Source organism: Chironomus tepperi, unplaced genomic scaffold, assembly GCF_022539635.2.
Source record: "Chironomus tepperi strain 1889 unplaced genomic scaffold, CSIRO-AGI_Ctep_v1 contig_337, whole genome shotgun sequence".
Lineage (NCBI taxonomy): Eukaryota > Metazoa > Arthropoda > Insecta > Diptera > Chironomidae > Chironomus > Chironomus tepperi.
This window is the reverse complement of record NW_027226459.1, coordinates 1,606,876-1,634,183: the sequence shown is the minus strand read 5'-3', so window position 1 is coordinate 1,634,183 and position 27,308 is coordinate 1,606,876. Positions and strand designations below refer to the sequence as shown.

General features: G+C 31.5%; 5 protein-coding genes across 8 annotated transcripts; 1 reads left to right on the top strand and 4 right to left on the bottom strand.

Moving 5' to 3' along the window:
• Window positions 1-9,446: 9,446 nt before the first annotated feature.
• Spx (Spliceosomal protein on the X) lies at window positions 9,447-11,476 on the bottom strand. The gene is made up of 5 exons (XM_070644402.1): window positions 11,346-11,476; window positions 11,163-11,246; window positions 10,511-11,093; window positions 10,275-10,370; window positions 9,447-10,194 (listed from the first exon to the last, which is right to left on the bottom strand). Exons 1-5 carry the CDS (start codon window positions 11,377-11,379, stop codon window positions 10,131-10,133), a joined length of 861 nt encoding a protein of 286 aa, XP_070500503.1. The 5' UTR covers window positions 11,380-11,476; the 3' UTR covers window positions 9,447-10,130.
• Window positions 11,477-11,609: 133 nt separating this feature from the next.
• On the top strand, window positions 11,610-18,243 carry LOC139093726 (far upstream element-binding protein 1-like). Of its 4 annotated transcripts, none has more exons than XM_070644548.1 (5): window positions 11,610-11,823; window positions 12,332-12,514; window positions 12,578-13,880; window positions 13,952-14,100; window positions 14,160-15,715. In XM_070644548.1, the coding sequence occupies exons 1-5, from the start codon at window positions 11,761-11,763 to the stop codon at window positions 14,355-14,357; spliced, it is 1,896 nt and encodes a 631-aa protein (XP_070500649.1). In that variant the 5' UTR covers window positions 11,610-11,760; the 3' UTR covers window positions 14,358-15,715. The 4 variants fall into 4 exon arrangements, with proteins under 4 accessions (XP_070500649.1, XP_070500646.1, XP_070500647.1 ...); XM_070644546.1 differs by having other exon boundaries at window positions 11,611-11,823; window positions 12,332-13,880; window positions 14,160-14,353; window positions 15,627-18,243; XM_070644545.1 differs by having other exon boundaries at window positions 12,332-13,880.
• Window positions 18,244-21,587: 3,344 nt separating this feature from the next.
• LOC139093771 (recQ-like DNA helicase blm-1) lies at window positions 21,588-22,163 on the bottom strand. The gene has a single exon (XM_070644600.1). The coding sequence runs from the start codon at window positions 22,161-22,163 to the stop codon at window positions 21,588-21,590; it is 576 nt and encodes a 191-aa protein (XP_070500701.1).
• Window positions 22,164-22,547: 384 nt separating this feature from the next.
• Window positions 22,548-23,132, bottom strand: LOC139093770 (ATP-dependent DNA helicase RecQ-like). Its single transcript, XM_070644599.1, has one exon. It carries the CDS (start codon window positions 23,130-23,132, stop codon window positions 22,548-22,550), a length of 585 nt encoding a protein of 194 aa, XP_070500700.1.
• Window positions 23,133-23,986: 854 nt separating this feature from the next.
• On the bottom strand, window positions 23,987-25,906 carry LOC139093617 (ATP-dependent DNA helicase Q5-like). Its single transcript, XM_070644383.1, has 3 exons — window positions 25,017-25,906; window positions 24,841-24,960; window positions 23,987-24,620 (listed from the first exon to the last, which is right to left on the bottom strand). Exons 1-2 carry the CDS (start codon window positions 25,717-25,719, stop codon window positions 24,863-24,865), a joined length of 801 nt encoding a protein of 266 aa, XP_070500484.1. The 5' UTR covers window positions 25,720-25,906; the 3' UTR covers window positions 23,987-24,620; window positions 24,841-24,862.
• Between the last annotated feature and the right edge of the window lie 1,402 nt (window positions 25,907-27,308).

Here is a 27,308-nt window from a genome sequence, read left to right as displayed (position 1 = left end):
GCCATAAATTTTGTCACTTTAGTCACATAACTGTCATTCCTTAGCTGCATTGTCTGCTTCTCAGTGCGTAGCCAATACCGCCGTAGCGTTATGGTGTTTTGGTATATTTAGAACCAAATGACAGCCAACAACGACATTCGAGAGATATATTCCGATTTTTCCATGATTTAATTTCTTTTACGGCACCTAGAACAAGATATTTCCACAAATACCCTGTTCTTGCAAAGCATATGGCATAAAACAGAGCCATGAACAGCTTAAGTCGGTTGATCGATCCAAAATCCGGCTTGACTAGCTTGACTTTGGCACTTTGCCGGATTCAAAGTAAATCGTCAAACTGGATCCGGATTTTTGATTGTCAACCTTTTTGAGCTGTTCGTAATTCTCGAAGAAATCCTTAATTTATAGGACTCGGCCATGATCACACTATGGGGCAAAATGAAAAAAAAAGGGACATTCACTTTGATTTTTGGACTTTTTGGAATCAAGACTTGAGGGTATTTTTTTCTTATAGTACATATAGCAATAGACTTGCATGCAAAATTTCAGCTCATTTGGTGCTGTTTGGTCGGTTCTGGAGCTGTTTGAAGTTGAAAAATGGTAAAAAAATGGTTTTTTTCACTCTTTGTTTGACTTGAAAAGTTTCATATTTAATTAAAAGATTTTGAAAAACGGTTTTCGGTTCCTAATTCTACTATATAAGAGCTTTAATTTGACATAGGACAAGGTTTATATATATTGGGTTTTAGTGGCAGGACTTGAGAAAATGTATGAAAATACCAGGAAAAAAAGCTTCAAGCGTCCGGAAAATATGCTAGTTCTTAAAAGTTTCTCATATAGACCTATTTTTTCGTAAAGTTCTTACTTTCTACTTTCCAAAACTGAAAAAATATCCAAAATCGGTTGGTACGAACAAAAGTTATTGCATTTTTAGTTTTGGACGAATTTTTTTCTCAAAACTAATATTTCTGAGATGAATTTGGAAGATATCATTTGGAAAAAGTTTTTCAATGTTTTTTAATGTATTTAGTCATTTTAAGAAGACTTGTGAAGAAATTTTTTGAAAAAGTTCAAAATTCTCCGAGTTAGAGGTACATATGCTAATTGACGACTTGACCCTTTTTCTCATCACTCAAACTGCTATAACTTTTACATGACTAAATATTTTTCAGTTCTGTTTCTTGTTTAGTGTAGCTTGTTATAATACCTTTCCAACAATATATAATACATAATAGTTGGAAGTAGTCTTGGTCGTGAAAACGGACCCTGTTTGTGACTGACCCTTTACAAAGAAATTTTCAAAAAATTCATTTCTAAAACTACCACTTAGAAATTAAATAATATAATGTTTTTGTGTTTTTTAGGTCAAAATATGATAGTTTTGAATCTCAAAACTCAAAAAATCTCATTTTGTAAACTTTCTGCAACTTTAGGGGCCTTCATAGGTAACACTTAGGTAGTCCAATAATTCTCATATATGAAACTTTTTTATTGACTTTTTTTGATTGATATTCAATATTTACAATTATTTTGTGCAAAATATATCAATTTTAAAAAGTTTGGGTCGAAAAAAGGTGATTTTTGATTATTTTGTTATAAACAGACTTAGGTTGGCCACATTTATGGCACTCCAGTAGCCACTATGATTAAGTTCTATACATGTATTATACATAGTAATAAAGGTAATAGTAGTAACTAGCAATAACAGAAAACAGAATGCAAAAATATTGGTTCTAAAAAAAGTTATAGTCATTTGAGTGGCCAAAAAAGTGTCGAGGAGAGCAACCAGCATAGGCAAAAACACAAAAATTTAAAATTTTACGTTTATTTTGACAAATAACAAAATAATTTGAATTATTACAACATAAAAATAGTTTTTATTCAAAAAACTTCAAGAATTTCATTAAAATTTTGAATTTTTGTGTTTTTGCCTATGCTGGTTGCTCTCCTCGACACTTTTTTGGCCACTCAAATGACTATAACTTTTTTAAGAACCAATATTTTTGCATTCTGTTTTCTGTTATTGCTAGTTACTACTATTACCTTTATTACTATGTATAATACATGTATAGAACTTAATCATAGTGGCTACTGGAGTGCCATAAATGTGGCCAACCTAAGTCTGTTTATAACAAAATAATCAAAAATCACCTTTTTTCGACCCAAACTTTTTAAAATTGATATATTTTGCACAAAATAATTGTAAATATTGAATATCAATCAAAAAAAGTCAATAAAAAAGTTTCATATATGAGAATTATTGGACTACCTAAGTGTTACCTATGAAGGCCCCTAAAGTTGCAGAAAGTTTACAAAATGAGATTTTTTGAGTTTTGAGATTCAAAACTATCATATTTTGACCTAAAAAACACAAAAACATTATATTATTTAATTTCTAAGTGGTAGTTTTAGAAATGAATTTTTTGAAAATTTCTTTGTAAAGGGTCAGTCACAAACAGGGTCCGTTTTCACGACCAAGACTACTTCCAACTATTATGGATTATATATTGTTGGAAAGGTATTATAACAAGCTACACTAAACAAGAAACAGAACTGAAAAATATTTAGTCATGTAAAAGTTATAGCAGTTTGAGTGATGAGAAAAAGGGTCAAGTCGTCAATTAGCATATGTACCTCTAACTCGGAGAATTTTGAACTTTTTCAAAAAATTTCTTCACAAGTCTTCTTAAAATGACTAAATACATTAAAAAACATTGAAAAACTTTTTCCAAATGATATCTTCCAAATTCATCTCAGAAATATTAGTTTTGAGAAAAAAATTCGTCCAAAACTAAAAATGCAATAACTTTTGTTCGTACCAACCGATTTTGGATATTTTTTCAGTTTTGGAAAGTAGAAAGTAAGTACTTTACGAAAAAATAGGTCTATATGAGAAACTTTTGAGAACTAGCATATTTTCCGGACGCTTGAAGCTTTTTTTCCTGGTATTTTCATACATTTTCTCAAGTCCTGCCACTAAAACCCAATATATATAAACCTTGTCCTATGTCAAATTAAAGCTCTTATATAGTAGAATTAGGAACCGAAAACCGTTTTTCAAAATCTTTTAATTAAATATGAAACTTTTCAAGTCAAACAAAGAGTGAAAAAAACCATTTTTTTACCATTTTTCAACTTCAAACAGCTCCAGAACCGACCAAACAGCACCAAATGAGCTGAAATTTTGCATGCAAGTCTATTGCTATATGTACTATAAGAAAAAAATACCCTCAAGTCTTGATTCCAAAAAGTCCAAAAATCAAAGTGAATGTCCCTTTTTTTTTCATTTTGCCCCATAGTGGATCAGCAGACTTGTATTTTAGAGGTGCAATCCCACAGTTTTCAGATTTCAGATACACAGGCCCACTGTTATCGTCTGCACCTTATAGTAAGGAGGCCAGCAATAGAGCCAGATGGGAAGCATTTTGTAACAATATCAACCTAGGCTCTAAGTCGGAGGATGGTTTCAATAGTTGAGTATGTTATAATAAGGCAAATGCTGCAGATCTGTATTTTATACCTGCATTTTTGGCCACACCCTACAATTTTGAGGTTATAAAATACAAATCGTCCAACCTAAAATAATAAATTTTTAAATCTCTCAAGTATTTAGTCTTGTAGCCTTTAAATCCACTGCATAACACATCCTCATAGTCATTCAACCATACACATGTGTCGATCCTTAATGTGCCTCAATGAATAGATGAAATACTTTCTATTCATCTCACAGTAAAGTAGAAGAATGAAAGAAAATGTCTAAAATAGGATGAGTTTTTGGCATGATGAAAATTTACTTTTTTGTCTGATGTGGATGGGATCATATCCCATCATATCAAACAACAGAAAAAAAAATATTGCATCATCATCAGCATCATCATTCAGTGTGGGAAAAAATCTCACATTTCACATGAAGAATAATTAATTGTGATTGCGGTTTGTGGTGGGAAAAAGCAAGGGAGATGATGAAAAAAAAAGTATAATAAGGAAGACGAGGAGGTCAATTTTATTGTTGTCAAGTGTTATTATGTGGTTATTGCGGTGATACGAACAATTTTTTTAAAGAATTAGAAGCAAATGAAATTGTGTTTCAAGAACAAGAAAATCTAATTCGATGTTGAGTTCCATTTGGAAATATCAAATCAAATTTCCTGTTAAGGCAGAGAACCTTTAAAACAAACAGACGCAGGCAATCTAATATTTTAAAAGTTCTTCTTTACATTCAAACAACAGCAGACAATATCGTCCTTTATGTTATGTGATATGATAAGAAATACCTTCCATGCGTTCAATATTTACTGAAGAGTACTCACGTTCTCTTGCCCTTGGAGAGGTTCTTCTTCACACATACTTCTTAAATATCCCTTTAAAATTGTGTATTTAAACTCTTGAGAAATTCAATATAAAAAAAATGGAAGAAAATTGAAAAGGAAAATAAAATTTATTCGACATTAATACCTTTCACTTTACATAATCCTTCTTATAGAATCAATAGAGCTATTTGCTACATTAAGTATCTCCATATCAAATGATGGAAGGCAAATAATACATAAAAAAAAGTGAGAAAGGAAAAACCAAAAAAAAAAAACGATGAGCTTTATGAAACTTTTCTACTACTTCATCATCATCGACATCAACATCATTCCCCTAATATGCAATTCAAGATAAAACAGCAACCGACAAGTATATACATAAAAGAAATATACAAACAACAATGGAGAGGTCTCATATTAGTCGGCAACAGCAAGACATGATACAACATTAGGGATTTTGTGCTTATTCGACAGAAATGAAACAACTTTCACTTTGCAAGAATGTTATCATATGCTTTTGTTCTCATTTTTCATCTCTATTGAGTCTCATACATCATCATTGTAGGCAATAGAACAGAAATGTAAGGAGAACAATTTTGTATGAGGCACATTTTGCATCTCATAAAAATTACTTGAACTAAAATGATTTATGAGAACATTGGCATGGCATTTCAATTTCAAAACGCATTTTTGCCTTGGGTATGTCAAATAAATTAGAAGTTTGGATGCTTCCGTTAGTGATTTTCCTCGGTAGTATAGTGGTGAGTATCAATAGCTGCTAGGATTCTTTATTTATCTTGTGTTTTGTGATGTTTATTCTTTGAAATTCAATTTTGGACTGATTTTTGCATAACAAGGGGAATGTAACATACTTGTCAGGGGAAAGTCAACTAATTCAAATATGAATTATCCGTTACATTTCTTTTAAATTGATTTACAAGACAAAAATATAATTGCTAAAGACATCGAATGAGATTAAGCTACAAAACTTTTCCTTGTTCTAACTGTAACATGGATATATGCAGGAGAACAAAAAATTGTACATGAATATGCAAAGTTATTCCGAAATACCACTTTAATATAATACATATGATACCGAGTGCATTATAAAGTGCATGTAGATTATGCTCAATGATTGAGATAATATGGTGATGATGATGTGAAATGTCTGAGTAAGATAAACGTTTAGCTTGTCACATGAAACCTCTTTATGCATGTGATTGCACTCTGAATCATGTTATTATGATATTTAAAGTAAAAAAATGGCAAAGCATCTTAAGATTTAAAGCATACTTCATGTCCATAAAAAGATCTTTCTCTCTCTCTTTACAAGTCTTCCTATTCCTCACAAAAAAATACTTTATTCCTTTGTTAATGTATGTGTTCCTTAATGCAAATTCCATTAGCATTTTCTCCTTGATGGTAATGCCGAGTAAGTAAAACACAGAAAAGAATCCTTTTTACTTAAAACATTCCATTCCTATCTCACTTAAAGCACAGAAATTCAATTTTTTTTTTAGTTTCAAAAGCACATTTCTGTTCCTACACTTTTTTACATTGTTGGAAACTGTCAAAGCGATAAAATGTTGTCGCGAATTTAAAAACTGTCTTAAATGAAAAACTTTTGCAGATTGGAAACTACTGAAAATTATTCAGCTGAATTAAGTTGTGAATTTCATTGCTGGAACTTTCTTTTTTAATGATTTTCCATCGAGTATTTAACTTTATTGTAAGAAAGAGTATGAATAGCTCGCATCTCATTATGACTAACAACATTTGCACTTAATCGCATCTTCTGTTGATTAAATCAAGTTTAATCTTCACTTTAATTAAACTTTTGAGAATAAATTCTTATTTTATTTGTTGTGTATTTTATTCCTTTATGCATATAGCGTCTTTACATCCTCATTTTCAGATGAAAATCCTCATCTGATATGATTAACAAGTTTTGCTTCTCATTTCTTTTCAGCTTTTTTTTTCTTCCTTTTATAATTCGCAATTTTCTATATCTTTTTCGCTTACTTCTTTCTTCCCAAAAAGATTATTTTCTTCGTCATCATTTCTATTCAGCAACGAGCTAAAAGATTTTTCTTTTCTTTCTTCTCATATCGTTCTCTCTTGTGTTATTTAAGATGCATAAGATGAGATAAGAGATGAGAAGAACTCTATTGTTCTATTGTCACTAAAAAGTTCCTTCATCATGTTAACGAAATTCCGTTTCATGTTTTCCTTTCGTTCTCATCTGTAAGTAGATAAATGTGCATGTGGGATAGAGGGCTTGTGATGTTAATCAGAATAGGCAATATAGATTTAGTTCTAGTATCAGGGCTTGTTCATTAGGGGAAGCCTTTTCTTCCTAAACGTAACAATGCGACGAACTCGATCTTTTGCCGTAAACGTGTATAAGAATCAGTAATCAAAGTTTCATCAGGGCAACTTCCCATCTTACCCTTAAATATGACAACTTATCTGTTATAACGTTCGTTTGAGATTTGAATAATATTTATTGAACTTAGTTGAAGACCCTTTTTATATAAAATGTTCAGTCTGTTTTTAAACTCCAAAGAATAAACATCTCATTACCTCGTTTTTTTTATTTACTAATAATCCTTGAGGAAGTCATTTAATTAAACCACATTTATTACAATTGCAAAAGTTTCGAGCACGTGTTGCATTTTGGACGTGCAGATAATAGAGCAAATGATGGAATTTGAAGCATAGAAATTCAAATTTCGTGACCTGAACCTTCTTGAATAGGACAAATCGGTGAATTGATCAAAAATCCGACTCCAGGGCTGGGTGAATCTAACTTGGTTTCCGAGTTTGGTTTGAATCCAACATCATGTCAGAATCTCGCAGACATCATGCTAGATTTTTGATCAATTAACCGATTCGTGATATTGAAGCTTATCATCTGCGTTAAAAAAGCATTTTAAGCAGACATAATACTCTGAATCAGGAGGTGCGCCCCTGTTATAACCTCTATAATGAGCTTAACTATCTCTACAATAAGCATCAAACCTTACATACGAAAAAACCCCATATTTGTACTATACCGACAAAAACGAAGGAAGATGAAAACGCATAAAAGGAAATAAACCAGAAGAAATTTCACAAGTCATAAAAGAAGAATCGTGGGAGGAACTACAAACTTTTCATACGTTTCTCTCAACATCCTTACATAAGTTCAAAGAATAGCGATAATATATGAGGGAAAAAAGAACTTTTTTGATTCATATTACAAAGATAGAAAAGCATAAATGTCACATTATACTCGTACTTTTATGACTTACACAGAAAATCTGAACTTGAGTGATTCCTTTCATTTTTTTTTTTTTCGGAAGAAGAAGTAAACATGAAAGAAGCAAAAAAATCCCACAGCAAAATGCTAATTTTGTCATTTTTCTTCCTGTATTTGGTTTGCGACTACCTCAATAATATAAATCCATGCTTTCCTTCCTTGTACCTAAATTCATATTCTTCCTTTTTCGCACTCATTTGCATGAACAAACATGAATTTTTCCTCGCTACTCGAAAAAGGAAAAATTTCATATGAATTTGCATAAAACACAATTTTCTCTCTTTTTTCTTTTTTTTTTTTGGGGTTATACAGGAGATGATTCTACTACTGCTGCTTTATATTATTGTAATGTTCGTCTAATTTTCATGTAATTTAAATTAACATACATTCTCACACATTATCATCATCACATCCCATTTTCTTATAGTCTCTATTCAGAAAATGTATGTATAGTCATATTAGAATTGAAGTTGTTGAACGATATTACTGTATATTATGCTTAATATAAAAATATACAGAGAATTAGAAGCCAAATATCAAATGTTTTTGAATTAATCGAGGCGTGTAAGGGATGAGTTAAATTAGCAAGATAAAAGAACAATATTTATGTGGGAAACTTTTATGGATAAAAAGGGTGTAGGCACTTAATATGATAGAGTTGTATAGTTTTCCCATACTTATGTTGATATAATGGAATATCTGATGAAGATCCAGTAAACTGTAAGAAGAGATAGCAAACAGATTTCTGCGAAAAACTTATAGCATTCACTACCCGGAGCTCATAAGCAATAATACGTAACATTATTGCGATACAGGAACCCAATGCCATGATATAGACACAAGGAAGTTGAAGAAATGCTGAATACCCTCCAGATATAACGCGACAAGCTGTTCACTGAAATCCGCCACGTAGAAGTAGTTGCAACTAGGAAACTATCTGTTTCTGAAGGACCAAGCAAGCAACTCATTGAACCTGCAGCTACACTAACTTTGTATTTGATTCAGAAGATTCCTTTACGTCCTACACTTGGTAGCAGATCAAAACAACATCACCGTCATGATTTGATATGGAAAATCTGAGTTATAATAGCAAATGAATCTGTAATTGCCAGAAAGAGCACCTTTTGTTTGAATAGAAATGTAATCAGCATCTGCTACCTTTTCCTTTTGCGAGGACGTGGGATTGATTCCTACGAGAAGCAAGCATCTTAATCATTAAGAAGAGTGTGTTCGATATGGAGAGGATATGCGTTGTGTTGACGTCATTATGCATTTGTGATCAGTTCTTTAACAGAAATTGAGTTCTAAGGTGTTGAAATTAGGGAAATCTTTGCCGTGGAATTTGATTCTTTACTGCACGAGATTCCTTTTATCTTTTGATGTCTCTATTGTCAATATCATTCGTGTTTGATATTATGTGGTGTTTATTTCTATTTCGTTATGAACTTTAAGGTTAATTACTTACAAGTGCTCCTTATAAACCTCTAATTACTTTAGATCCTGTTTCAGTTTTTCTTTTAGATGTTTCCTTCCTGAGTGTTCAAATTCGATTGAATTTTCTATCCGAAAATTCCTCTTTTAATACTAAAATTTTCCCGCCAAAAACCCTTTCTAGATTGCTTAGATTGCTTTAATTCTGACAAACAAATGATTTTTTTCGAAAACACCCAACTTCACGATGTATAGCTTTTAGACCCAATCTTGCTGGATCACAAAACTGGTTGTGTATACGTAAAACTTATTCTGTCTCAAATAAAATATCATTATCAAAAACGCTTGCAGCATTTGGATCATTATGTAATGAAAAAGTTTAATACAAAACTTTAAAAAAAATCTTAACATAATACCAAGCACAGCATGTATTGCATAAACATCTTATTTTCCTTCCACAATGTTATCTGTATTTAATAAGAAAATTAACATTGTAGCTTAACAATATGTTGTATATACATCGTTATGCTTCTCATTCATAATTCAAGCAAAAATTTTGTTTAATTCCAAAAAAAAAAAACTTTTAAGCATCATAATTCATTGAATAGCTATTTCTATAGCACTCATAATAATTATCCGCATTGAAAATTCTCCCATTCATCTTATGTCATCAACGACAAGGATGTTGAAAAATGTTGAATAAATTCCGATTTTTAATTTACATGCATTCTTCACAGCAAAAATTCAATTTCATTATCATTTTCCATCTTAACTGAAGCAGTTAATTAATGCTTGAACTTATTTCCTGTAACACACACAGCAACAACAACAACAACAAAAAAAGCTCTTCATTTTTATTTTTAAATGCAAATTACTTTTCGTTCAAGTTCCTCATTCTTCCATAGTAATGAACTTTTTTTGTGTGCTGTTAATGTTGGAAATAAAAAAAGGTGTGGAAAACAGAACAAAAATTTTAATTGAGGAAAATTCAAATTACGAGCAAAGAAGTTCTTTATTTAAATTAAAAAATAAAATTGAATCCTTTTCATTGTGTTTCGTACAAAAAAAAAGAAAGAAGCTTGATGACTTTAAAAGTAAACTTGAGGAGGTGGAGGTGGGGGAAATGCTGGAGGATTTGGCGGCCAAGATGCACTGCAATAAGATGAAAAAAAAAGTAATTAATTAGTTACTGAAGTTGATGGGCAAATTGAAAAGATTGTGACAATAATTACCTTGGTGGAAGTGGAGGTGGTGGTGCAAGTGGTGGCGGTATTGCGGGCATTGATGGTGGAAATGGTGGCTGTCCCATTGGTGGATTTGGAATTCCTCTGAAAATTTAATTGAATTAATTAATTTAGATGTCAAGACTTAATGATGTCATCACTTGAAGTACAAAACCGTGCACATTACACGACTTTTGACCATATTTCATTATTTAATCAAAATCATGTTACTAAGCAATACTTACGCTGGTAAAGGAGGTGGTGGCATCATTTGATTCATCATTGGAATCATCTGAGGAACTGGAGCATCAGCAAACAATTGATGAGGACGATCAGCATGTGATAATGGATTTTGTGCTGCAAGTAATCTCTCAGCTGCTGAACCGTGTCTTTCGCCTTTTGAATCTTTCTTGAATGCATATGAAACTGAGATTGGTCGATTACAAAGATATTGTCCATTCATAGCGTCCATTGCTGCATCTGAAGCTTCAAAACTAGCAAAATTAATAAATGCAAATCCTTTTGAATTTCCAGTTTCTGGATCTCTCATAATTTTTGGTGTCTGAAGAATGACACCGAATGCTGAGAATGTATCATAAAGCAGCTTCTCATCCACTTCTGGATCTAAGTTTCCAATGAAAATATTTGCACCAACATCCAGATTTTTTTGATGCGCTGATGCTTTGTTCACTCTTATCGGCTTTCCATATAACTTAATCATATTCATAATTTTAATTGCATAATCAGCATCTTCCTCGCCGAGAAACTCCACAAATCCATATCCTTGATGTAATTGTGTTACTCTGTCTTTTGGCATGTGTACATTTACTGGAAGTAGATTGTTTACAAACGTTTAAATTATTTTTGTCAAATAAACTGTAAATCTAATTAAATTACCAACTGGTCCAGCTTGTACGAATAATTCCCATAATAAAGTCTCTGTAACTTTCTCGTCAAGTCCTCCAACATATATCGTCGCATCTAAAATAATTAAAAATGCCGATAAAATAATTTATATCAAAATAACAGCAAAGTTCGCAGAATTTTGACAGATTTTTGGGATTTATAAATTAAGCTTACCTTGATTCCTCTCTGCAATCGGTCCACTTGCCATAATTATCCGATTTTCTTACTTAATTTACTTAAAAACTGATTGAAGAATTCACGAATAAAAATCAAAACATTTGTCAACGTAGTCGAGTGCCCTTTGAAAAAATCCAGAGTTGGTAATTCAAAAAATTTCAGTCAGTTATAGCATTTTCCTCGTGTACTCGATTTCAACTCTTAAAAAGTTTAGAAGCACACAAAGAATACGCAATCTCTGTACAGAAGTCTGTTTAAACTCGCTCACAGAGAATCCCAGTAGTCTTCATTTATACGTTTTTGTGAAGTAGTAGTGAAAAGACGAAAAATTTTTAATGAGAAATTTTTCGGAATAATTAAAAAATTAAAACTTTTAATTTTTGGTTGATATTTTATAAGTTTTTGTATAGTGATGAGTGATTTCTCTTCGAATTATAACAACGGTCAGAGCCTTGCATTACAGAAAGCCAGACAAGTAAGTTCTGTGAAAAATCAATAAATCCAGTGAAGAAAAAAAATTAAAATTGCTTAATAAGTGTTAGATACAGCAATTTTATTAATTTAAGATATTTATTACTGTTAATTAATGTATAATGTACAAGAATATGAATATTTCGGCGAATCTATGACTGTTTTTGATACTCAATATTTGATTTGAAAATTTTTCAATGATCCGCCATATCTTTTTTCTTCTTCTTCATTAAACTTTTATTGATCCAGCACTAGCACATACAGAACGTTCAGAAAAAAATGTATTTTTTTTACAGTGGGGCTGGTTGCTCATGACGTCCGATGGAAAATTGGATTCATTGACTCCGCTCTGCATGAGGAAAATTTTTTTTTTAGACTTTTCCCCTCCTTTTAACATACTGAACGTCATAATCATATCGTCTACATTCATTGCTTGCTATTTATACAAAATTCCTTTCTTTCTTGAAATATTTTTATCTCATTTATGCGTACAACAAAAAAAAATTATTTAGGTCGCTGCCAAACTTCAACTTGCAGGTCCAAATAAGCGACCACACGACGACGACGACGAACCACATTCAAAACGTTTTAACAGTGGTTCCAATTCCTCAATGAGTCCAGCACATTTACAACAAGCACAGCAAGCGGCAGCTCAAGTAGCTGCACGTTTGGGTCAGCCAAATTATCAACAAAATGTGATACCAAATCCAGAAGCAGTAGAAAAAGCCAAGCAACTAATAAATAAATTCATTCCACAGAGCCAAGCGGGCGGACCTTCCAATTTAAGCAGTAGTCTAGGAGGAAATGGCGGTATCGGAGGCAACGGAAGCGGTAATGGTCCAGCAAGACCGGGATTAGGTGCTAACAGTTATACAGAAATGATGATTCCTGGATCAAAAGTCGGTTTAATTATCGGAAAAGGTGGATTAACAATTAAGCAGCTACAAGAGCGTACAGGTGCAAAAATGGTTGTTATACAAGACGGTCCAGATCAAGAGATGGAAAAGCCATTGAGAATATCAGGAGATCCACAAAAAGTAGAACATGCAAAACAGTTAGTTTATGAACTTATACAAGATAAAGGAAATGATCAGTCACCGCAGTCAAATAATAGAAATCAAAATCAAAATAGTATGCAAGATCATGGTGCAGCTTATCCTGGTGCCGGTGGTAGAGGAAATAACGGTGGCGGTGATCAAATTGAAGTTTTCGTACCCAAAGCAGCTGTTGGTGTTGTTATAGGAAAAGAAGGTGGAATGATAAAGAAAATTCAAGCTGATACTGGTTGTAAATTACAGTTCCTTCAAACAAAAGGCGATGGACCGGGTGACAGACGATGTATTGTTCAAGGAACAAAGCAGCAAGTCGATGACGGAAAGAGAATGATTGAAGACTTGATTGACAGTGTACTACGTAGAAATAATAATACTGGTGGTGGTAATGATAATTGGAACAATAGTGGATCAGGTTCAAATTATCAGCAACAGCAACAACATCAACAGAGTCAGCCTCCAGCAGCTGGTGGCATTCAAGTCATTCAACAACAATATGAATTCAATGTTCCAACCAGCAAATGTGGAATTATAATTGGACGTGGTGGTGATACCATTAAGCAAATTAACCAACAAAGTGGAGCACATTGTGAAATGGATAGAAAGAAATCAGCAAATCAAACAAATGAAAAAACTTTCACAGTAAAAGGTGAACAACATCAAATTGAGGAAGCTAAAAGACTCATTCAAGATAAGATTAATATGGATATTGATTTACAACATTTGGGTTCCACAACAGTCACACAACCTGCTAATGGATTCAATGGTCAAAATTCTCAAAGTCCTTATCAATGGGGTGCAGCCGTTGGGGGTTATAATCAAAGTAGTTGGGATCCAAGTCAAGCAGCACAAATGCCAGGCGGACCACAAGGCATTAATGCACCATCTGGACAACCTGATTATTCATTACAATGGATTGAATATTATAGATCCATGGGTATGCATCAACAAGCTGATGCAATTGAATCACAAGTTAAGACACGACCACAAAGTGGACCCGCAATTCCAGGTAAATATATTGTTGTAGTGACTTTTTTTGATTTCCTTTGGTTTCGACGACATATTTTTCTTTAATGTTAGGTGCTAATCCACCACAACCACAAACTCCATCATCGGGAGCTGGAGGAGCAAGCTCTGATAGTCAGAGAGATTATAGCCGCGAATGGGCAATGTACTATAGACAAATTGGACGTGTTGAAGAAGCTGAAGCTATTGAAAGGCAGATTAAGGTACGGAAATGTTAAATATTATGTTAAGTATGTCAAATTTATCATGAATGTCATTTTAGGGAGGTGGATCAAGTGCGCCAAGCAGTGGCAGTGCAACTAACTTCCCAGCTCCAACCGCAGGCAACTTCCAGCAACAATTTCAACAGCAGCCACAACAACCACAACAATATGGACAGCAGTATGGAGCTAATTTCCAACAGTTCCAACAATATCACGGAAATGGGCAAAACAGCTCAAATAATGACAAGAATTGGTGAGTCATAAATTGAAATAAAAATTTTTGGTTCCACTTCTATTTTTTTTGTGCTTTACTTTTGCATATATATTTCGTAAATATTTATTTCATTATTTTTGACCATTGATATATACTCTATTTCCTATAATTTTTAATTTTTAACCATTTTTATATCAAATTTCATAATTTATTATTGATATCCATATCCTTTATATTACTGAACATCTTCTATATTAATATGACTATCAAAAAAATTGGAAAGAGAGGTCAACAACCGCATATTGATTGATATGGGGATGTTCACTTGTTACGTGCATGGAGGAAATGCGAATTAAACGGTAGGGATTTGTGAGGACTCGGATACTCGAGTAGGTTTCGACTAAACCTTATAGTTCCTCAGAGTTTGCAGACCTTAAGCAATAGGAATTATTAAGGTTTGTCCAGTCGTGCACTTCCTGCATTTTAGATACGGAATAGGTTTTGGCTGTACTTTATAGTTCCTCTACGGCTGCATGCCTGTAAAAATAGGAATTAGTAAGGTTTGGCCAGTCCTATACATCCTGTATTATTGATATGCATTAAGTTTCGGCTGTACTTAATTGTACCTTTACGGCTGCAAGTCTGTTACGATAGGAATGAGTAAGGTTAGGCCAGGCCTGCACTGTTTGTATTATAAATACGCAGTAGGTTCCGGCTGTACCTTACAGTTCCTACAACGCTGCAGGTATGCACCAATAGGGATTCGTATGGATTGGCCAGGCCTGCATTTCCTGCATTTAAGGTGTAGCTCTGTAGGTTTCGGCTGTACCTTATAGTCCTCCTTCACGACTGTAGTTCTGGACTAACCCTACAAATTCCTAAACTACCATTGTTCAATTTTAGAAAAATATTAGTTCCTCTATGACGTAATAAGTGAACGACCCTCAAAGTTGTCTTCCTCTTTACAGCGCTAAAAATACATTTTCTAGCAATTTAAATTACATTTTTTTCTTTAGCAATTCTTTCATAATTTTATATTTTGTGACTTTTTGTGAAGTTGGCACAAATTTTATGATAAAAAACATTAATTCTAGCTACAAGAAAATTATGTAAGTGACCAAAAAAAAAAAATTTGGGCAAACTTGACTGTTGATATAATTTTTTTGACTTTTTACTTTTGAATTTTTATTATTAACAAATTTTATAACTTAATTAATTTATCATTTACGCATAACAACTATTTTTTAACATTTAATTTCGTATAATTTTTTCAACTTTTAACATAAATTCCAAAATCAAATTTTACTTGCAGAATCGATCAAATAAGAAAATTAGAAATATGAAAAGTTTAAAAAAAATAATAAAAAAAAAAATGAATTATTAAAGTGTGTGTGAAATTAATCCGCATATATATTTCCTTCATCCTTCTTGTGTTTAAATATTGACTAGAAAAAAAAAAAAAGAATAAAAAAAATGCCTTCCGTGCTACACGCGGAAGTCAATGAGTCAAATAAATAAATAAAAAAAAAACTAATGAAAATGTGAAAAAAAAGTGACAAAAAAATAAGTGAAGGTTGACGAGTCGTGAAAATGGATGGAAATTATCTCTTCGATGTAGTGACGATGATAAAAACTAGTAAATAATCATAATTAGTACATATTAATAATCTTAGATGTTAAGACACGATTTTCATTTGATTTATCTGAGCAACTTTTTATCTCTAGATTTATAAAATCACTCAAACTTTTTGATGCATAATAAACTTATTATATCCAATAATTGTAAGACATAAAAAAATTAATAATATTTAAAAAAAAAGTCAAAAAAAAAGAAGAAGTTCATTAGATAGGATTAATGTAAGGAGTGAATTCACTCGAGTACTCGATTGCGCATATATATATATATATAAATTTGTACCACAATACTTGCCATTATCTCTGTCTCTAAAGTTCATTGAATCTTATTATATATATTTTTTATTGACCAACATATTATTCTACTTTTTATGAATTTTTTGTTTTTTTTTAAAAATAACAAAATAACAAATTTTTCATAGCATTAAATTTAAAAAAAAAAATTTAATAATTTTCTGCTATATTTCTAATAATTTCTGATCACAGCTACGGGTAAGATGATAGAATATGTGTGTTATATTTACTAAATAATTATTGTATTTGAATTGAATTTCTTTACAACTATCAATTATATCTCGACATTCATAATAATTCTATCATAATATTGCGTAATTGATGAAAAATATATACACATAAATATATATATTATATATTTTTATTTTTCCTTTTTATTGATGACTGTAAAACTTGATGATTTTTAATATATTTTATTTTATATATACAAAAAAAAAATTTTTTTTGAACCTTATTGAGATTGAAATTGTTAGAAAAAAAAATTCTATTAATCGAAAAATTATGAGATTTATTTGTAAATTAATTGTAAGAGTATGGCATAAGATAGGACAAAGTCGACTCAGATTTTGTATGAAAAAGTCGACTTGAGTCGACGGCCATGCGAAATCCGAGTCAATTCGAGTTCTATGCTTAAGATAGGACGAATTATTGTAATCCTTAAATAACTTAACCTATGTAATCAAAATGTTCCATATACATAATACATTGATATTCCTTTGAAACACATGGGTAAAACGTATTTCTAATAAACAAAGAGACCGAACAGACAACATTGGAAGATGCTCGATTATAATGATTGCGAAGCACGAAGTCGACTCGGATTTCATATGTAAAAGTCATCTAAAGTAGACTCGATTCCATATGAAATTCATGTCGACTACAGGTTCTGATTGAATTGAGTGTATTCATGAGTAAGCTCATTTGAGCTAGTGAGTATGCTCATTGTCTGTTATAGATGCTTGGAATGTGAGGTGGTTTCTTCAGTGAAAATTGTAACATTTGAGATAGTTTAGCAGTAGTATTCTCAATTTAATGAAAAGTGGCGTTGAACGTTGCTGTAATGAGTGTAATCACTGATAAAATTTCAATTTTAAGTATACAAATTCCTTAATCTCTTCTGTTAAAACTCTAGAAAGAACTAAAATGATTTTATTAAATTATGTAACACAATCACTAAAATTAAAAGATCTAAAATGTCAACTATAATGCCAATACCGGACAGCTAATACGACCAAACAAATAATCAATGTAAAAGCTCACTGTCCTCAAAATTTTATAGCCGAAAGTAAAGTCAACTTCATTTTTGATAAAATCGACATCAAAATGTCATGAACTCGACTTGTTGAAACCAAGGAATCTTAATGTTGTCTTTAGAATCATTCTAGATAAAATAACGACTGGATCTAGAGCTCAAAGTCGACTTTGATTTTATATGGAGTCGAATCGAATTGACTTGACTTTTTCATACAAAATCCTAGTCGACTTCGAGCTCTGCTGATCCGTTGCCATGTGAGCATGTTGATTGTCTATTCGGAAACACTCCAACCTACAAGTCTAACTCAAATACCAACAAGAAACAAACAAATGTTTCCCATAACAACAAAATGCAGGGTGTCAACTAACAAATTTACAATAACTAGTAGTTACTAACTTGATCCTATCCGTGACAATTAACAAGAAATTTTATAAAAAAGCTCATAAATTTTCGATTAAAAGCTTAAAAAAAACCAATTTCAATCTCTGCTGTTGATATATATGATGATAACTATATTATTGTTTTTGAAATATTTGTTTATGATTATTATTATACTTATTGTTTTCTAGACATGATTTCAGCGAGATTGAAAAGTAAAAGAAAGTAAAAAAAAAAAAATGATTATTTTCATTATTCAATGAACTATTGGGGAGGAAGAAGATGAACATGAAGTAAATAAAAAAAAAAATGAGAGAAAAAAAGCTTCAATTGATAATGAGAAAGAATTAAAAGAGAATGAGAAAAAGATCAAAAAATAATGATGATAAAGCTATAAAAAGAAGGTACATGAAATTGACTTAGAAACCATTTTTCAACTTATATATATATTTATATTACTTTATTTATTGACATATTGAAATAACTTGCTTAAAAAATATGATATATTACTATCTAGATGATTATCACATGTCGAAAAAACAAAACAAAAAAATCCTTTTTTTTAATGAATTTTTATATCTCAAACATATAAATTATTGCATTTGTGTCTATACAAAAATTCATATTTATAACAAATATCCTTTTTTTTTCTCGTAACACATAATAATGATAGAAAATATTTAGTTTATAAGAGTAAAAAAATATAAAAAACTTTTTTTTTTTTCATTTCTTTAATATGGTATAAAAAAATTCTTAATACTATTAATAATGAACAGTAATCAATCAATTTATTCACATTGTTATTATAAAACTTTGTCAAATGATAAGAAAAAAAAACTATTTGAAATTCATTTAATCCATAAATTTTTCTCCTTTAACACACAATGATCTTTTATTGCAAAAAAAAAACCAAATTATATTCCTTTTAAGGTATTCAGTGTAAGTATAGGTAGAGGATGGATAGTAAGTAACGGATGGGGTCAAATGATGATGAATTGTTGACAATTGAACACTTTTGAAACAAAATGTAACTTAAAAAATCGTTATTTTTTTGGCGTGACACAACAATTAAAAGACTCTAGTTGAAATTCTAAATATTTAAAACTTGATCTCAAAATTTTCAAAATTAGTTAAAACTTAAAACTTTTTGCGCTCGAAGTCGACTCGTATTTTGAATGGAAAACCAAGGCTTAACAAATCGACATATTCTGGAAACCGAGACCATTCCGAGGGATTCCCTTATCCATAGGGTGACTAGAGGATTTTCGGAAAAAAGGGACATTTCTAAGTTAGGTGTTATTAGGGTTCTTTTGGACTATATTGAGTTTTAATATTCAAAGAACTAGTTAGAAACTTGCAAATAAATGCAGAAATTAATTGAAATCATGAGCTGACTTCGAACTATGAAAACTTAAGCTTGAAATCAGAGTTGCATAACAGACACCTGTAACAGGCAAAAAACGCACAAATTCTTGATAATTTGTATGGTATTTCTTACAAATCCATAAAAATTATCATGAAATTGTACGATTTTTACCTGTAACAGGTGCCTGTTTTGCAATTCTGCTTGAAATCGACTCGAATTTCATATGGAGTCGGGTCGATTTTTCTTTACAAAATCATAGTCAAACTTTAACTCTGCTCAAAACTAATTAAAATATAAATTTGATTAAACACTACAGAGGCCGCTCATTTAAAGCATAATATGAACCTCGATCAAAATTTCGAACCCTTGCCCTTCCAAGAGCGTTGCTTAAAAAGTGAAGTGTCCTTATTTAAATTTCAAATTTTGTTAAGTAACAACAATCAAGGATTATAATTCAAAATGTTCAATTACCTTCAATTTCTTCATCAAAATGACTCATTTGAGCAGAAGATTCAAACTGGAAGCAAATGTAAAGCTTGTATGTTAATAAATGACAAAATGCCATATATAAACTACTCGAAAGCTTTTAATTCCTTTTACCAGATCTTCTGCTCAATAAAAGAAGTAAGTATTGAGGTAAATCCATTCAATTCAACATTCCAACTTTATCATCCGTGGACTGGTTGTCATCAAAAAATTCAATGGAACTCCAAGGAAACGGCAAAGGACGGAATGGAAATTATCCGGGTAAGATTAGTAAGTATACCTAAATTCTTGTCTTTCAGACCAAAAAAAAAAATGAAATCTTTTATGTGTATAATAAATTGCGATATCGACAATATTATGATGTTGAGAATTATTATGAATGTGAATATTGATAAAACAAAATTATTTTTCATATATATTTTTACTTAGTCTTAAGATTGACTATTTTTTATGTATTTTCACAATGAATATATATATTTTCCTTGAAAAATTTTCTTATATTGAAAAATTCATTTATTTCAAATTTCTTCATACATATTTTAATTGATTCATATTTGTTACATATTTTTCAAATTTCAATTAACCTGAATATTAGATTGAAATTATTTTAAAAAAATTTATCAATATTTTAACCCGCTATATAAAAGATTTCTTTTAACAGATTCTTATTCGCTTGTTGTCGTTAGTCAAGGTAAGTCAATCGTCGTTGATTATAGTGTCGAGCTGGTTGATGTCAATGCTGTGCTACCGAAAATGGATACTTATAGTGTAAATTAATTTTGGTATTTTTGACTAGTTTTTCTATGAAAAATATGCTTAGTTATTTTTCAAAACTTTCATTGGGGTTTCTTTTAATTTAGAAATAAATTTTTTTATTGGTATTGGATGTAGTTGATGCTGTAAAAAAGTTCCTGAAAGTGTGATTAATAAGTATTGCAAGTGTTTATAACTTTATAAATATATATTTATTCAAACAAGTGCTCATAAAATTATGAATTATAATAAATGAATAAAAGTGCAATAAAATAATATTTTAAATAATTTTAAACATGTTTTGATTTTTAATTCTAAAATATTTAAATGCTCGACAATCTTAAAAATTTGTTTCATTAAATTTGATCAAAACATTTCGATTGAAATTTGAGTTTGAATTGTTTACAAAATTGAAAAATAATATTTATTTTATATTGATAAGTGCTATCAAAACAGGAAATGACTAATCCTTTCCAATATAATTTGCGTTATCCAAGGCATTGAAACTAAAAATTATTTCATCCGATACAAAGACAAACTTTTATTAGAACAAATGAAATTTCATCGGAATGGAATAGGGTTAGGAAAAAACTTTTATATGCGTATATAAACTTATTGTTCTTATACTTTGAAAGATATATAAAATAAGCGGCAATGGTCAATTAGTTAGAGCTTTGGACTACTGTTGCTGTTCTAGTCACATCAACTCGATTTGTGTGATTCGTGACAAACAAATTGTGGCTAGGTACGTTACATTGATATACTTTGGGTCATGCAGCGTGCATAGTTGGGGAAAGCAAAACGTCCTTTAAGCCAAAAAACCGTCTATACGACAAAAAAACATCATCTTTCATGTTCATCGCATCGAAATCAATATTCATTATATAAAATCAGAACCAGATTTTTGTATGAAAACATCTGTATATGATATCTATATATCTTGTGCGTTTATATACGTATATGTGCTCAATCCTAGGATGAAATTCAGCGCCAATGCCTTGGCGTCGTCTTGACTCAGTTATTGATGCACACAAAATGGAGTTTGACGCCATATATATAATTGTATTTGTAAGAAAAAAACTAATCAAATTACTGGTTGATCATTTTTAACCCATAGTAACTGTTTCATAATTTTCCATTGATAATGCAGAGGCAATATTTTCAATGTTTCCATCTGTAAGCGCTATCCATTGAGTATTTGAAAAACTTTCTCTCACATTTGGTAAATGACCAAAATCTGTTCTGAACGTAAACAATATCATGTCAGCTTCTTCGAATACTACCGTACAATTTTCAGATCTTAGTATACGATGGATAAAACTTTTAACTTCTTGATATCCTTTCTTAATCATTTCGGGTGTAGCGTAAAAGAACTTGTGAGAAAAGCTTGCATAAATGTGTTCTCGTTCGGGAATTATTGTTTCACTTGTTATTGTAATTGCTGATATATCCATATTTTGTAAATATTCAATTTCATCATTAATGCGCTTGATGTATGGAGAAATGACTAAAACAACACCAGGTGAGTCAAATTCAGTTCTTATCAAACCGCAAATTGATTCCTTAGCACTTGAAGGCACTGTCAGTATTATATTATTGTATTTTCTATCCTTCACTAGTGACTCAAATTGAAGTTTTCTTGCCTCACTAAATGGATAGATTATTAGTGGTTTTTGAGCCATATCTAATAATTATGAAATTAATTGTGTGATATTGTTTTTTTCACGTACTGCACGGTCAACTGTTTTTACTCGAATGAGGAAGAAACTTTGCTTTCTTTTATATATATTTTCTACACAGCATTTAGAAGAAAATTGAATGCAATGACTCATCTGGAAAATAGCACAAATTCATCCGGATGGTATTCATCCGGATTTTTATAAAGCTTTACTTTATTTTAGTAATTTTGTTTGAAACGGATGAATTCTTGTCAACGCTTGTGCAGCGACGTGACTTTTTTGACCTTACTTTTATTAACATCGTCAATTGCGCTTTTGATGACTTTGTGTTTGGATCTTTTGGATTCTTAAAATTCATCAAATTTAATTTGAACATTTTATAATCAATTAATGATCTACAATCAAAGGATTGTGCATCGATAAAGCCGTTGCAATTCTGTGATTGTCCTCATATGATGCATTTGTAATTGCCATCCATGGAATGTTTGGATAGTTTCTTCTTACATCTCTTAGAACTGGAAATGTTTCTCGGAAGAAGTTATTATGGGTCATAAAGTTAGCTCTTTCAATAACCACCAAAGAAACTTCTGACTCCAATAAATGATCAATAAAATCTCTGACATGTTCATGTCCCTGCGTTAACATTTTAGGTGTGACATAAAATATCTGGTGAGAAAAGCTTTCATAAATTTCTTCCCGCTCTGGAATTTCTGTTTCGTTTGTTATTGTTGTTGCTGATGTATTTGCATCATTTAAGTAGTTGATTTGGCTATTGATATTATCAACATATGGTGAAATAACCATAACAACACCTGATGCACGAAATCCGTCCGGTATAAGCATACAAAAAGATTCTTCATTTGTCGGTGTTGATAGCATTACATTACTATAATTTTCATATATCATTTCGTCATATGCATTCTGATGTCCATTATATCCCATAACAATTTCGAGGGCATCTAAAGCAGCCATATTTTGAATTCACTTTTCAATCTTCAATTTACTTTATAATATGACTCATCAACTTTTGGCGGGAAACTTTTTGCAACAAAAAAAATATTAAACTGCGCGATGTAGAACCTGCTTAATTGATTGTCAGAAATAAACTGAACTTGTTCATTCGTTTTTGTGCGATTCCTAAAATACATATTAATAAGTATTGCGAAATACATGCAAATCTTTTTATAACTTATGCAGAGTTGCGACTTGTTGTCATGTTGCTGGAAATTACGTAATTATAATTTATATCACGCGATTTTTTAAGCCTTACGTTTATTAACATTTAGGATTAGTCCCATCTAGAAAATATTCGATACGATTTAATTATGAAATAAGAACAGATTAAATCAGGTTGTATCATCAATTTCAGGCATTAATGCAAATGACGTTTGAATGCTGTACTCCATTGTATTTCAAAAATCAATGTTTTGGTCACGGACAGTGAGGATGCAATAATTTCCTTTGAACTTTAGATGTTTATTATTTCTAGCACATTTGGCTAGCATAGTCTAGGATCAAAAGACATCCGTATTGTGTTTATCTTGGAGATAAACATTCATTTGAATATTAAGTATGTGTAAAGGATCTATCCTTAGTTAGGGGTCGTTCACTAATTACGTAACTGAAAAAATTGTCTTTTTGAATACTCCGATTTCCTAATCACCAAAAAACGTCGATTGCTTGAATAGTAACCAAAACTCAACTCTCCACTCCAAGAGCGTAACTTAACAAATAAACGATCCCATACTGTCCATTTGTTGCACATCAAAAAGAAGACAAGAATGCGGCTGAAAGCATGTATTTTTTATAAAAATGATAAGAAAATATACAATTTTATGAAATATAAAAAAGATTTATTTCAATGTGTTTGGAGCAATGTTATGAAAAATTTGGGGAATTCTAAGATGTTAGCCTTAACTGAAACCGTACACGACACAAGGCTCATAGCATTTCTAAACATTTTTGGAGGCACACAGGTTTGGTTGCTCACTGCTGTCTTAAATAATTGATAAAATGGACTGATTTGAAGTCCACAATCAACTGGATGGTTTAAATGCAGTGACTTGACGTTCCCTCACTATTTAAACTATTAATAGCTGCAGAAGATTGTAATGCTAAAAGAGACCTAACTTAATTAACTAAGATCATTTACTAGGACTGATAACTCCTTTAATTTCTAGCATCGATCTAGCTTTCTGTTGACGAAGAACTGATTCGTTTCGCTTCTGTACCATCTGAGCCTTCATTAGACTTCCTTTTTCTATCAAATCTTGTTTTATTCAAACAATTGTCACAATTATCTTCACATGGTTCAATATGTTCATCACCGAAGTAGCTTGCTATGTATTGATGACGACATCCAGTGTCAGTTGCATAGTCGATGATTTCCTTATTAACAAGTCCAATTGGTGGGTAGACGAGCCTTGAAAATCCTGGTGTAGTGTCGATACGACCCGATTGCTGCAAATACAAATTGTTGGATATTATTAATTGGATGTGAAGCTACATGTGTGCTTGACCTTGACTTTGAAAGAATAAATGTCATATATGATGTAAAGGCATGTGATTCCCAAAAGTTTTATTTGCGACGATATTTTGGCGCTCAAATTTATTTTCTCGATGTCAAGGTCAAGCACACATACGACTGCAAATAATCAGCAGTTCTGATAATTAAACTCACCTGATAAAAAGCTCGCATATTTTTAGGCGATGACATATGAATGACATACTTTAATGGATTTCTGTTGATTCCTAATCCAAATGATTGTTCGGTCGCAACAAGCACAGGAAACTTTCCGTCCTTCCAATTTTTAAGGATTAAGTTACATTAATTTTTAGTTCCATAAAATGACTCACTTGAGATTCCAGCAGCTATACGGTCGGCTTCTTGATTCGTTTGGCAGTAAATAATTCCAGAATCGTAAATTTTCTTTGTTACGTGCTTTTCAGGCTTCTTGTCAGGTTCAATTAAGTCTTCGATCAGTTCCTTTATTTTTGAGTTGACCGGAAATTTTTTCACATCATAAAAAATATTTTTTCTTGTGCTCGGTCCTTTAATAATTTTTGGATCTTCCATACTTAGTGCCTTTCCAATTCTACCCATTGTTTCAGTTGATGCAGTTGTCAATGCTACCCATGGAATTTTTGGGAATTTTTTCCTCAAATTACCCATTTCCGAAAAACATTGTCTAAATTCAGTTCCAGTGTCGATTATCATATGTGCATCGTCCATCACTATTAAGGATATATCATCATCATACATCATATTTTCAAGTAAATCCCTAATACTGTCACTTCCTTTAATCAACATTTCAGGCGTAACAAATAAAAATTGATATGCATTTGAGTTTGAATCCTTAAGACGATCAATTAAATCACGACGAACCAGTCGTGGAGTGACACTTGTTAAGGATGTGACAGGAATTCTCAAGTCTGATAGATAAGCAACTTGATTAGTGATTACTGAAATATTTGGAGCAATAACAAGAACAACACCGGATCTTTGAAGTGCTGTTCTTGGAAGTTGATAACAAAGTGACTTTCCAGCCTGAGTAGCCATTGATATGATGATATTAAGGTAATTTTCACTTGCAATGCATTTTGTTGCTAATTTCTGTTCCTCACTTTTAAAACTATTGAAATTGAAGCTCTCTTCTAAGGAGATTGTAATCTTGTTCTGAATAGTAACACATTATTGCTAAATTTATACTTTGTGCAACTGCTTGCTGCAACACGTGTGAACTTGTCAATGGACAACACTTGAATGCAGAAAATTTGGTGTTTTTTCTCTTTTTTTTTTATGTCTCTCATTCTTGTCATAGAGACTCTCAGTTGATATGTTGCACAATTTCATGCAAAGTGACTGAGTACGTATATGTATAAGTAAGTCTAACAAGTGCTTTTTAGTAAGAATTAATTCTGTTTTGATTCATATTGGGAAATAAAAATTCAAAAGAAGGAAATCTCCAGATGAGCATGCTCTACAATTTCCCGCTTATTATTCAAACCAGAATGCTTTCGCACATGCACAATATTTGTGAAAATAAAGCGTCGCTTTGCAACGTCATTTAAATTTCTGTTGGCATGTGATCAACTGTAAAATATGAAGGAAGTATTTTCCTATATTAAAAATGAAACATGATGCCTGAAATATATCGGGATAAAGCTTTTTCGCGGTAAATGCACAGGGTAAGCACTAAATTGCTTACTTCACTGACCGTACAGATCAATTGTGATCCATGACCTCCCTCAGATGTCGCCTAGATCTGGATCTATCGCTGACTGCCGCTTGCACTCACATATTCACTTTGACTTGCTTCACAGTAAGCACTTGATTTGGTCTTATTGTTAGATCTACTAATATCTGCTGTTTTCAGGTAGAAACATCCTTAATTTTGAAACCAGACTGAGGCCTGATTAATTTTAAGAGCCATATCCACATTCCTCCTTCTACTTTGAGTTGTTCTAAAAAGGTTTGTGTACCTAATAAATATACCTAATAAGTACCGTAATAAATTTGCTAGTAAATTGAACCTTTTGAACATTATGCAATTCCAGTTGTATTAAAAATAAAGGATTTATGACTGAGAGAGTTCAAAGAATATCTTTTATTGTCTACTTTGTGTCCTAATTCTGAGAAAGTATAATTTTTTTCTACCTGAAGGCTCCACCACGGAACTTATCGGAGCCTTTAAAGTTCTGTATCCTTCTTGATTTGTATTGCTTGGGACTGACAGGAAACAAATAAATGAATGTTCAAGAGCTTAATTTCGTATAGAAAAATCAGATATAATTGTAAGCCACTTCCTAAAATTTGCAGGAACTTTTCATATGTCCAATAATGTCCAATAATAACCGAATCAATAAATTTTCGGTAAATTTTAGCCAACTTTGATCAATTCCACAACCTTGTTTTGAAATCATTTCAATTTTCGAATACAAAATCCAAATTGCACCAACTGCGTTTCACATTAACATGTTGTGTACAGCAATAAAGTCATAAAAAGATAATATACCCTTAAATCCTTTCATTCAAAGATAAAACTCTAAACAAATTTCAAGTTCATCAACTACATCATCATCATGACTTTCTTCTTAAGAGTTTTAAATAAGAAATGAATAACTGACGACAGACATGATATGAAAAAC